The sequence below is a fragment of the Typopeltis vanoorti genome, chromosome 1 (genome assembly GCF_054136105.1).
Source record: "Typopeltis vanoorti isolate ZY-2024b chromosome 1, IOZ_Tvanoo_1.0, whole genome shotgun sequence".
Lineage (NCBI taxonomy): Eukaryota > Metazoa > Arthropoda > Arachnida > Uropygi > Thelyphonidae > Typopeltis > Typopeltis vanoorti.
Window position 1 is genome coordinate 101,682,108 of NC_143549.1, and position 14,087 is coordinate 101,696,194.

Genomic DNA, 14,087 nt, shown 5'->3' on the forward strand with positions numbered 1-14,087 from the left:
ACTTTTGTTAATTGCATATAAATAAATAGGACTATAAAATAATGCCCCTTGATTGGTACTGTTGATTATCACTTGAAGTATAAAAACAGAAGAGAAATACAATGTATTTCAATATTATTGTATTTAGATAACATTTATTTATTATTTATAGATTGTTTGTCATAATAACTTCTATTGCAAACAAAACAAAATTATTTTGTTTATAAAAAAATGCGGATTATTGCATATGTGTGATTATAAAAGGTTTTATTCTTATTATATTTTGATAGTTAAGAAATGTTTTTCTTATGTAAGATAAATTAACACAGATGATTGTGTGCAAATCTTTCATGTTTAGATCATGAAATATTGGTTAAAAATGATAGCCTTTACAGGTTGATTGTCCCCTCATACTTTTTGATTGGCATTTGTACACAAGCTGTATTAATAAAAGTTTTTGTGTGAAATACGGCTTTTTTTTGTTCGACGATGCCAGCCCTTTGTTAAAATTTCCATAGCTTACCACTGGTTACAGGGTTGACACTGGGGAGTTCTTTTGCTTGGTTGAACAGCGGGAAGGAGTGATGACAAGAGGCAATCCCTGGAAGTTACAAAAGGAAACTGTGAGCAAGAGGGGGTGAGGAGTGGTTTCTTTGCATGGAGGGTGGTTGAACCATGGAATGCATTGCCTGATGGAGTGGTGAGAGCGAGAACAGTTTAAGAAGTGGTATGATAGACTTTGTGTTTCTTAGGGGGGGGGGACCTCCCCTCGATGAGTCTTGATAGACTTTGTGTTTCTTAGGAAGGACCTTCCACGATGAGTCTTTTGACTCCATGGAGGCCTGAATAATAATAATAATAGAGTGATGGATCACCCTTCACCATCAGGCAGTCGACAGATGAGTCTAGATTTGTTGGATGCCAAGCAAATGCTACTGTCTAAATGTGATGTGCTAACTCTGAAGTTTGGTGGAGGATTCTTCATGGTCTGGCCTATAATGACATTCTCAACTATTCTTTGCTTCCAACTTTATGGCAACAGTTCAGTGAATACCTTTTCCTGTATCAACATGACAGTGCCCCATCCACAAGATGGGGCACTGTCATGACAAGATGAATGTTGAAGAACTTGATCTGTTCTAGTCTTCTGAATAATCAGAAGAGTGGAACAGATTAGAGTGAAGTGCTTGTGAATTGAGAGAGTAGTAGCTGTAGTATTAGTAGAAGTAGTTTGAGAGAAAGGAAACAGGAATGCAAGATGGACAGGTTGAGAGGATAATGGTTAATTAGGAGATTTGGCATAAGAAGAGTGGATGTTGGAAGCACTAGCAAATATATGTTTGATGGTCAGAATAAGAAATATTATTTCTAATAATTATTCCTTCACTATTTCCCAAGCACTAATGGTATCTCACCCTTCCAATTCCTCCCTTGGAACTGCCCTAAGTTTTTATCTAAGATTATTATAATCACCTGCCTTATAATTCCACATCCAATTCCTCTCTCTTTGATACCCTGAATGTCTATTCATCTTCCAAGTCAAACTCACATGGTCACTCTCCAACTATTAGCAGAGATGCCATCTCAGTTATCAGCTCTGTTGATGCTCTGCTCTGACTACATCCAAAACTCTTGAACTTGTGTTCTTTCTACTACATGTTGCCTAAGACATTTGTCCGTCAAGAATTCTAGAAATTCCATTCCCTTATTACTATATGCAGTTTCCTCTTCCCAGTTCCTCTTTCCCTCTTGCCATAGTTAAAATCTCCCATAACAATCATTCTTCTTGCACTTGCCAAGTCAACTACCTAAACATCTCTTGCTCAATTCACTGTCTATCCACAATATGTTATGTTATGATATGTTTATGTTATGTTATGTTACGTTACGTTACGTTATGTTACGTTGTGTTGTGTTGTTAGGGACTACTCCATGGAATCTTTAGACTCATCGAGGGAGGCCCTAAACATTATTCCAAGCATGATCCAACATTTGTGCAATATCTATCATACTTTGCTTTGAATTTATTCACAGTCATGGCACCCATAACAGACTCTGGAAACCGATTCCACTCGTTCACTGCTTTCCAAGCAAAAAAATCTGGTTCTAACACCCTTCGTAGTTTCCAAGGATGTACCCCCCCCTCCCCTAGTTCTTCCACCACCAGAGCTGTTCTGAAAAATTTCTTATGTATTAATCTTGTAAAATCCCTTCAATAACTTGTATGTCTCAATTATATCACTGCATTTTCTGCCTGTCAACCAATTTCGTTAACCCACAAATCTTCAACCTGTTCTCATAAGGTTCATTCCATAGACCTGCTACCATCTTGAGTCACTTGCCTCTGAATCCTCTCACCTCTTCCTCATTGCAAAGAAACCCAGTGACCAGATCTGCATACAATAGTAAAGATGGGTCTTAGCAGAGCTCAATAAAGAGGAATAATAACCTGCTTGTCTCTGCTCATCAAAGTATTCTTCAGTAACCAAGTAATCCAGTGAGCTGCTTAAAACCATATTCCCCCCCCCCCCATACAGTATCCCATTTCTCTATATCCATGCCTGTATTTTGCTCTTGACCAACTTCTCCAGTACTTTGACAACAACTCCTGATATGCTGATCAGTCAGTAATTTGCTACATCAGTCTTGGAGCTTCTTTTATGCAATGGAACTATTTTTCTCTCTTTCCATTCCCTTGGAATAACTCAGAACTGAGACTTAGATTAAACAATGTGGTTAAAGGTACCGACAATTCTCCAGCACCTTCATGTAAAACTTGAGCTGGTATATCACCTAATCCCCATAGCTGTATTCACATCAAGTTTATGTAATATGTATGCACCTCCATTTCATTTACCTCAGTTCCCATGCAAGTCTTTTCTCTATCTCTCTCCTTACTTCAATATCTCCACCTGGATGATATGCTCTTGCAAAGTATTCACTTAGTAATTCTCCTATTTTGACTGATTCATTTACTCCCCTCCCCCACCACCAACAACATCAGCATTCACTAAAATTATTCTGCCATAAACATTCTTCCTTTTACTTGCAACATATCAAAAGAACTGTTGGAGATTATCTTTGTCCTGCACTGTTAATTACCTTTCATACTGCTTTTGCCATTTTTACCACACTGGCCTTCTGGCCTGTGCTTTGTACTGCTCATGTGTCTGCTCCTTGAATTCCCTCCAGTTTTTTTTTTTTTTTTTTGTAGCTCTAGTTTAATGATTTCATTCATTTAACTCCTACTTGATTTACTCTCCTGACTATAAGTATGCAGTCTGCCATTACTTTCCTCAAATGGTAAGTGTGATAAGCTTAGCAATCTCCTAAGCTTATCACACTTACCAGCCCTGTAATTGTCTGGTTTAATGATATAACCAAAGTCCTAGAGGAGTCTGTGACTCTATGCAGTCTTGGGATAATAATAATAACTGAATAATAACTGAAGTACTGTATAATTTGTTAACTGCATTTGTTTTGATGCAAGAGAATAAGCTGTTATATTCTGAATTACATAGATCCATACAAATATCTTGCCAAAAACTGTAATGAAGATTAAAACAATATTTAAAAAAAAAAATTTAAAAAAAATTAAAATGACAATAAAATCAAGGCCACATTATCCAATTGTATTTGTGTATTTCACACAAATAAAATTATATTATGATTAAAATTACAGTTTGTGTTTACTTGTAATTTATATCTACTTTGCATTCAGATAACAGAAAGTACTTTATTACAGTGAAATCCATGAAACTAAATTTTAACTTGCTACCACGTCAATGGTAGTTGCTGATAGAGTAGTTACAGAATAAGAACCCTTGCCAATGTTGGAGTTAATTGAACTTTTGCTTCAATTTCATTTTGATACTTTCATTGCTTTGTGGTTCAATTTCATTTTCCTTCTTTCACCTTCTTTTTCAAGCCTTCATAGCTCAGTCAGTATAAATGAAACCCTTTGGTCAGAATGGCTTTTGTTCGATTCCCATCAATGATATGAGGAACCTTCATTTGGTCTCTTTCAATAAAAAAAGGTGAGTTAGCCAGTCTCATACAGAGGTAGGGAGTTTTTTCACCTCAAAACTCTGGTTTTTCGTCTCCCCAAAACAGGCAAACCGGCCCCATGAACAAACATGGATTACAGTCATGAATACATCCCAGCAATCGAGCCTGGATAAAATTGGGGAGGTTGGTGAAAGCAATGGTGAACTACCCTGTATAAAATCTCATCAAGAACACTTTGTGGGCAATGCCTACAAAGTCACCTAGGATTCAGAAATGGCTGATAGGTAAAAACTATCATCACTACTCCTTTTTAAGAAAGCAAAACATGGTCAAGTGACAGCATCTTAATCATAAAAAAAGCTAGATACATGCAAGTTTTAAATTGGTATTGCAATGATCGAAGCTTCAAAAACTGTGACTTTGCTTACATTACAGATGCATTAAAAATACTAAAAACTTGATAATATATCCAGTTGTTTAGGTCAAATTACATTTCCCTGCCTTTCCATTATTCTTTTTTTACAGTTATTAAAACCTATAAAATATAAACAGCAGTCTTCTTCCCTTTCAATAATTGATACCACAACTCCCTGCTAATTTTCTGCTCTTTTGCAAGTCTAGATCTCTAAAACTTTTATGTGTAAATGTATCATAAAAATAAGAAAATAATTTATATAATTTAAATAATACTATAGTCCTTTTTGTAGTGTGGTATTTAATGAAAGTAAAAATTTAATATCCTATCTGGCTAATATATATTTTAATCAGAAATATCTGTAAACTAAGAATGTTAAGCTTAAAGGTTCATGTTTTTTTTTTTTTTTTTTTTGTTATTTCCACCAATCATGGACAATTAGAATGTTGATAAAATACAACCTTTTTAGTTGGATTATTATTAGAAATATTGTCATTGATCTATGAGATGTTCAAATAAGCTTTTCTTGTTAAATTATTCTTCATTAAAATGTTTCTTTAGTAACTATTGTTTTAATAGACTCACTCTCTTCAATTATCAGATAGAGAATTATTTGATAATTTGTAACTTTGATGTTTTCAGTCCCTAATAAGGAAACCAAATGTAATTCACTAGAAATCTTGATTTCCTATATGCTTATTCATATATATATATATATATATATATATATTATTCAATCTATTTAACAGGTGAGTGGATACATTGGAAGACACAAGTAGAAGATTACTGTTATCCTGAAGCTTATGTTCCTGAGTACAGTTCTATTTTAGTACCAAATATCGATAATGTGAGGACAGATTTTCTTATTACCACTATATCAAAGCAAGGAAAGGTAAATAAATTGCATCTTTTTTAATTTTTTGGTGTGTGTGTGTGTTTGTGTGTGTTATAATTAAAATAGAGACACAGTATATGATTGAGTGAGGACAGGGGGCCATCCCTGGAAAGTACAAAAAGAAGCTACGAGCAATAAGGTGATGAGTGGTATCTTTGCATGGAGGATGGTTGAACCGTGGAATGCATTGCCTGATAGTGGTGAGAGCATGAATGGTCAATGAGTTCAAAAAGTGGTATGATAGATTTTTGTGTTTTCTAGGGTGGGCCTCCTACATTGAGTTTTTTGACACCATGGAGGCCTGGATCATAATAATAATAATATATTACTAACTAGGGGGACTCTTTCCCCCCCCCGGCACCTACGACGCCCAATCCCCCAAGTTCCGGGCTGGTAAGCTGATTCTCCATTGTTTTGAAACATCCAATAAATTCTTGTCTCATGAAGGCAAACACATTGTTGGACGTTTCAAAACAATGAAGAGACAAAAAACGTGACATAAAAATCTTTCAAATTTCGGCTTATCAGCTTAACTGCCTTATCGGCTTAACCCGGCTCAAAACAGTGAAGAGACAAAAAACATGACATAAAATCGTTTCAAAATTTGGCTTATCTTTTTATATATATAGAGTATATTTATTTAAAAAAACATCACATGTGGGGTCATTTAAAGAATCAAAGATAGATAACTTGAGGGAGATGCCTACATGGCCTTTTAAGGAATGCAGAAAACAGACCACCCTTCTCACTTAATTTCCAAACCTCATCTTCTCATGTTGCACCCTATTAGTAGGTGGATACTTTACGAATATGGACAGGAAGGCAATTTAGGTATTTATCCAACCAGATTATATTCTCTATTGGCTTAAACTAAAAAAAACATGATTGAATATTAATCTGGCTGGGGAATTTCCCAGTTAAACAAGGCTGATTTTTTCATCTCTAACCAGAGCGAGCGGTGAAAAGTCAGTTATCTATTGGAACAACTTAAACTTGCATCAGAAGAATTCACAATTATTAATGTAAGCTGCATTAACATAAAACAGGTGGAATTGGTGAAAGATAAGAGAGGCATAGGCATAAAACTGAAGCAAATAAGACAAAAACAAATGAGATTCTTCTAAATAAAAACCACATTAAGTCATATTCAGGCAATACTAAGTAGTGGAAGGAGGGAGCAGCCATAATATTCAACACCAAACATGAGAATGATTTTCTTGAATGATAGGCATAGTGATATGGACAAACATCAAAAGGGGACATTGGACAATGAGACTTTTTTTGACTTATTAGAGAAGGTAGCTGACATAAAAGAAAACGTTGGTCATTGTTAGAGATCTAAACAGCAGAATAGGAAATAAATACCAGATATCTAGAAATATTTTGGGAAAATTTGGAGAAAGCAAAGTTAATAATAGTGGTAAGTACCTGCTAAATTTCTGTTCAGAGCATGGAGTAAGCATTAAATTATCATGTTCTAGTATTAATATGTACATAAATTCACATGGAGAGAAAATGCAAGAAATAAGAAAAGTATAATTGATGATGATATTGTTGAAAGTTAAATCTCATCCATTCCCTTTTCTTCCCCTGTGTGAGGTCACAAGAGTATACAGAAGCGTTGAAATAGGAAGTGTAGGGAAGTTTTTTGCCATTTACTTTAGAGAAGAATAAAACTACACTTAATATTGAAAACAAAAATTTGAACAGGTTTCAAAGATGAACTGTACACTAAAATATATAACTATTATTCAAGAAAAACTCTTTCAGTTTTTCTTGAATAATAATTGAACCGATCCTTGTAGACTTGCAGAATCTTTGAAAATAAAGAGGCATTTGTGGAAAAGAAAAAAGCATATAAAAAGTTCCTAGCTAGTAAATCAGGTTCTCTGAAAATACCTAGAAAAATGTAATAAAGTGAAGCAGTGTGTGTAAAAGTAGCTAAACAAAAGTCATAGAAGATGTTGTAAGGTAAGGACATAGTAGATAAATATTAGGAAGGCAGAAAAATGCTCTGGAAGATACTGAAAAAAAACTTTGAATTGAGGAAGGAATACTGTAAAAGAATCAAAGATGACAAAGGTGACATGAAAGCTGAAGATATGATATTATAGATGGCTGGATCAGTTATTTTTTAATATTGCAGTAATATTACAGTAGCAAATATTCAAGAAAAATGCAGTCATGAGTGCATATCAATACTTGATATAGTAAAACGAAATGTGGAAGTGCAGCTGGAGTTTATTGATATTCGACCAGAAAGTTTTCCATTGGCTGAACTGCATAATTCTATAAGCATTGTCAGAAGGTCCAATTCCAGATAATTGGAGTAGGACCCTCACAGTCTCCCACCTATAAAAAGGAACATACAACTGAATGTGAGAATGACAGAATATTTCTGAACTGAATGTTTTAGATAAGATTTATGCAAGCATATTTGAGAAGAAGCTAAGAAAAGTAGAACAGAACAGCTGGGGTCAGATCTTATACTGTTAACTGTCACACTTGACCATCCTGACCATCCTACTGATTACTATAGCTAACTAATCCCAAGAATATGTGATGAAAAAGCTGACATAAAAAAAAAGTCTATTAATGAAGATTATAATATTAAATAATGAAATGGAATTTTGAACTTAACAAAAACTTCACTACGGGGGGGGACAGACTATTTCAATATTTCAATTAGAAATATTTCATCATCATTTTCCTTATATATATATATATCCTCAAGAAATGTTGAAGCTACTATGACAGGCACTACGTGATTAAGGTTACATTGTTATTAATCTTCTATCAATAATTTTCCTCCAAATTAGTCTGTTACTTGTCAGTACTCCAGTATTGTTGTATCTAACATTTCGTACTTCTAAGGCGTTTGCGACTGAATCAATCCACTTAGACGATATCTTCCTCTGGGTCTTTTCTCTGCCATCTCGGCATCAAACATCTATTTTATTATTATTATTATTACATGACACCACCAAATACTCATTGTTGGATAATCTACTCCACTACACATCTCACTGTCACCCCTACTACTTGATTCTCCAAATACACACATAATGACACTACTACTACTACCATCAATTCCATCTTCCACTCATCACCATTAACACCAGTATTTTTTGTCCGTAAATTGTTTGTGTTCTCAGAGCCGATTTCCCTGAACCTGGGGGAGAAATAAAAACTGCTACCCATATGAGATCGGCTAACTCACCTTCAATTGAAAAAAACCAAATAAAGATTCCTCTCATCACAATAAGAATCAAACTTGGGACATTTCCAATTGAAGGGTGCAATGTTTGGCTGTTCTTACAATTGCACTACAGAGGTGCTATTGACATATTCAATATTAGAATTAATATCAGGTATAATGCCACTTTCTTTCATAATGAAAGAAAGTCCTTGTCTTACCCCTGCTTTTACATCATTACTTTCCTATATTTCCCTTCAATGATCTGATAATCTTTCCTCTTCCGTTCTATTTTAGTGGCCATATCACTTGTGAGATTAGCCCTTGTTCTATAGGTTATTCATTGAGAATGCAACTAAGGTTTTCTAAGTTCCTGTTTATTTTCATAGTTTTGGTCTTTTTATTGCTGATTTTCATGCCAAATTTGTTACAGTTGTTATTCAGTTTTGTTAGAGAATACTGGACACTTGCACTGGATGCGTTTAGGAGTACAGCATCATCTGTGTAACACAATGAGCTAAATTTGACATATTTGACATTCATCAGGTTTAATTCCTCTTTCTTCATAATGTGCATCCTTGTGCTACTCCTGATTTTACATCAACCATCCTGTATTTCCTGCAATTCTAACTACTAACTTACAGCTGAAATATAGACTATGTATTGCTGTGTATAATATTTCATTTACCCTGTTTATTTGTGATGTGTTCAAACACTTTTCTTCGGGCACCTTGTTGTATACCTTTTCCAGATATACAAAACTTAAGTACAGATCCTTGTTTTATTTCCATGATTTTTCACCTTTTTTTGTCATAAAGTGAAAATCTGATCTTTACAACCTCTATTTGGCCTGAATCGAGCTTGTTCTGCTCCAAGTTTCTCTTCCATAATTTTTCTCAGCTTCTTTTCAAGTATGTTTGATCAGTCTTACCTGTAGCACTTAGAGAGAAATTCCTCTGTAATTCTCACATTCAGCTTTATTCCCTTTTTTTATAGGTGGGAGCTATAAAAGCTCTACTCCAATCTTCTGGAATTAGAACTTCTTACCAGACCCTCTGAATTATGCAGCAAAGCTACCGTAAAACTTGTATACCTCCAGATGTGTAAATTTCTTGGCAGATATCATCTATCTACTCAGCTACCTTTCCACATTTCAAGTTTATGATGACTTTTATTGTCTCAAATATTGCTATGTACTCCTGTTTGCATTCCTCTTGAAAATTTTCCATTAATATTCTGTCACTGCTTATTTCATTTAACAGCAACTTCAGAATTACTCCTTTCAATGTAATTACTCCATATATTAAGGATATCTTTATCTTCAATTTTCATATCACCTTTATCAATTTTGATTTCTCTTACAGTATTCTTCCCCAATTTCTAAGTTTTTTCAGTAACCGCCTCAGGAAGGTGACAAAATGTCCAGGACCTTTTGTCACCTTCCTGATATTTATCTTCTATACTCTTATTGAATTCTTGCCATAACTTTTATTTAGCTACTTTTATACATATGCAAATACCTTTGTGCATTAAATTCATAAGCTTATACCACTTTATCAGCAGTTGCTTTTAGGATTCATGTGACTAGTGCATAACAATTGGGATTTATGTGACACAAAATGTGACTTTTAGCTAAACAAATATTTACCTCACTGATCTCTGATATTTATCTCACAAACCTTTTCTTCTTATTGTAGGCAGTACTGCTCATTGGAGAACCAGGAACAGCAAAGACAGTTGTTACTAAGGGTTTCATGAAAAAGTACAATCCTGAGATACATTTATGTAAGAGTTTCAACTTTTCATCAGCATCTACTCCATTGCATTTCCAGGTAGAGTAAAAGAATGGTATTATTATTGTTAAAATTAGTTAGGAATGGAAATTTTCTTTTATCCAAAATGGTCATAAACAGAATTGCTTGTAATAACAATTGCTTAAAATTATTTTGGCCAGAAAAGAATAAGCCATATCATAAATTTTTTTTTTTATGATATGACTTATTTCAAGTATTTTCAAGTACTTGTAATTTCAATACTTTCATTTGTTGTGAATTTCATATCTCCTATCCTTAGAAAAGCAACATGTGGTGTTATTCTCTTCTTCTTCTTCTTCACCTCATTCGTCTGGTGACAGGTTGAGTCCCCTTTGCACAATCTGTCTCCAAATGGTTCTATTTCTAGTCTTCTCAAACATAGTAATAAAATTGGGGAATTTGCCTCTTTCTTTTAAGGATCTGAGCTAACTTTTTCTTGGTCTTCTGGGTGGATGCTGTTTTCCTGTTCTTCCATTCAGCATGATGGTTGGAAGTCTGTGAGGAGGCATTCTCTGGACATGAGCAAGTCATCAGAGCTGTTACTGAAGAATAATGTCTGTGAGGTTATCCTGGTAGTTCAGATCCTTCTTTACTTATTCTATGGTGTTATGTTCAATCCAGTGTGTTTTGTTTATTTTTCTTAGGCACTATCCTTTGAATGCACTTATTCTATAGGAAATTATATGGTATACAACATATACAGTACTAACTTACTATAGGTTGACCTGCCAACCTCTTGTATATGGGCCGAACATAAAAAAAAAAGAATTAAAAATATTTGAAGATCTTGCCATTTGATTTCCTCATAATATTCATAACACAACCTTATAAAAATATTTGGAACATAGAAGAAAGCAGAGAATTAAGTAGTTAACTGGTGAATCATGCATCTCTTTCTTGCCTCTGTTTATTATTATTAACTGACCTTCATGAAGTCAGAGACTCATCATGGGAGGTACACACTGTTGCACACAATGCTCATCCAACCATATTTTAAATAGTTGGATGAGCATTGTATCTACATTCACAACATACACTCGGGCAATGCATTCCACTCACCAACCAATCAATATGCAAAGAACCACTCCTCACTCTTCTGCTCATACCCTCTTTATACAGTTTCCATAGATGGCCCCTGCCCCCCCCTCCCATTCTATGAAAAATCTCTTCCATGTCAACCTGATAACAACCCCTAACCAGCTTATATGCCTCAATTATACCCCCCCTTCCTCCTATTCACAAGGCTTTACAACTTACATTTTCTTTCAATCTGTCCTCGTACTCCACATTCCAAGACGAGAAGATTCACTTCCTGTGAATCTTCTTGGAACCCTTGTCAACATATCCTCATCACCATGAAAACCTGCTGACTAAATCTGCACAGTAAACCACATAAGGCCTAATCAAGAGCTAATACAATGCCGTCATAACCTCTCTATTTCTGCATGTCAGGAACCTCCGCATCGTTGCCATTATCCAGTAGATGTTTTCACAACTTGTAGGTCCCTGAATTTCAGGTGCGTGTCCACCACCACTCCTAGATCACTCATCTCCTCAACTTTCTGTAAAGTTTCCTCACTAAGTGTATACTTCACATCTCATCGATGCCTACCAAATCTCAAAACCATACACTTTGCAACATTGAACTGATACTTCCACTTACCTGCCCATTCATGCAATATATTCAAGTTCTTTTGTAAGGCCATAACATCTCCTTGGCTCTGCATTGCTCTCCCCAGTTTTGCATCATCTGCAAACAGCTTCATATCACTAGTTAAACCCATCCTGGTATCATTAACATGTAAACTGAACAACAATGGTCCCAAAACAGACTCCTGAAGTACACCACTAGTGAATTTCTTCTTCGTTTGGGGTATGGCACCCCCCCCCCCATATACAACTTCCTAATACCTATCTGGTAACCAGTCACTGATCCAATTCAGAAGTCTGTTATCCAATCCCATCTGTTTCAATTTATTTACCAGCTTGTTGTGTGGCAGCCAATCAAAAGCTTGTTCAAAATCCAAGTACACCACTGTATATGCATCTCCCATGTCCAAGGTATTTGTCACCTTGTTTTAGTACATAAGTAAGTTAGTGAAATATGATGCCCCTTTAACAAACCCATGCTGATAACCATAAGAATATTACTGTTATCAATTCATTTCTGCATCCTACTTCTTACCAATCTCATCAGTAGCTTCACTGCAACTTGCGATATACAGATTGGCCTATAATTTGAAGTTACAGCCTTCTTCCCACATTTATGCAGTAGAACAACTTTATTCTCCTTCCACTCCTTTGGAACCTGTGATGTTGCAAGACTCTTAATAAACAGGCATCCCAGTGTTACTGCCAATTCCCTGGAACATTCCCTTAAATGCATAACGATAGGTCATAAAATCCTATCACCTTATTCATGTGAAGTTTATTTATTTCCTCAAATACCTCCTGCTCACTCACAATTAAGCCATCATCTCCTATGTCTTCTGCACTTAAGTAAGTTCCTCATGATTCCACCCTGATCACGAATAAACACCCTTATAAATTGATCACTGAATTCCTCAACAATGTCTTCTGCAGCAGTTATTCATTTATTCATTTCACACCTATCTTACCATTCTGCCACTTTCATCCATTAACATGGTTCAGTGCCATGGCATGTACAACTGCAAGGGCTAGGAGTTGATAGTGCATGGGAGACAGTAAAGAAGTGTTTGCATGAAGCAGTGGCTGACTGTATACCTAGAGTACAAATAATAAATCAAGTAGGAGTTAAATGGATGAATAACACCATTAAGCTTGAGCTGCAAAAACAAAGAAACAACCATGGAGGGAATTTAAGGAGAAAAGTGACCTGCAGGCACATGAACGGTATAAAGCGCAGTCTAGAAGGGTAACGAGTGTGGTAAGAAAAGCATTGGCCATGCAGGCTAAAGAGAATCCTAAACAGTTTTTTCGATATGTTGCTAGTAAAAGAAAAAATGTATATGGCAGAATGATTTTAAAGAATGCCGATGGTAGGGAGGTAACCGAATCAGCTGATATAGTTGAATTACTGAGCAAGCACTTTGCAAGAATATATCTTCCAGGTGGTGACATTGCAGAAATGAATGAACCAATATGTTATACAGGAATTGTGGTGAATGAAGTGGAGGTGAGTAGTCTATTGCAAAACATCAATGTCAATACATCTGTGGGATTGGATGGTATACCAGCTCATGTCACACGTGAAGCGGCTAAAGAATTGTCAGTACCCTTGACTATTTTGTTTAATTTGAGTCTCGGGTCTGGGTTAGTCCCGAGGGGGTGGAAAGAGGGGAAAATAGTTCCACTGCATAAAGGAGGTTCCAAGACTGCTGTTGTAAATTACCGACCAATTAGCATATCAGGAATCCTTGTCAAGGTCTTGGAGAAATTAGTCAAGAAAAGAATACAGGATTGGATAGATGAAAATAGGATATTGTATGGGGGTACAAAATGGGTTTGTGAAGGATAAATCATGCTTCAGTAACTTGCTCATGTTTTATAACACAGTGACGGCTGAACTGGATAAGGGTAATGGGTTTACAGTGATTCTACTGGACCTTTCCAAGGCCTTTGACAGGGTACCACATGGAACTCTAATCAGTAAACTGGAGCAGATGGGGATGGATATAGGGTTGGTGAGATGGATAAGAGGTTGGTTGATGGAGAGATACCAGAGAGTGGTTTATTCAAGAGTTGAGTCCAAAAGACGGCTTGTGACTAGTGGTGTGCCGCAGGGTTCTGTTCTTGGAC

General features: G+C 35.6%; 1 protein-coding gene across 1 annotated transcript in view; it reads left to right on the forward strand.

Moving 5' to 3' along the window:
* The window catches only part of LOC150110257 (dynein axonemal heavy chain 5-like), a 972,373-nt gene that overhangs the window by 541,421 nt on the left and 416,865 nt on the right, over positions 1-14,087 (forward strand). The window contains exons 43-44 of the mRNA XM_090394637.1: positions 5,152-5,294; positions 10,191-10,325. Of these exons, the coding sequence (XP_090250763.1) occupies positions 5,152-5,294; positions 10,191-10,325 (278 nt within the window). The remainder of the gene's footprint in view (positions 1-5,151; positions 5,295-10,190; positions 10,326-14,087) is intronic.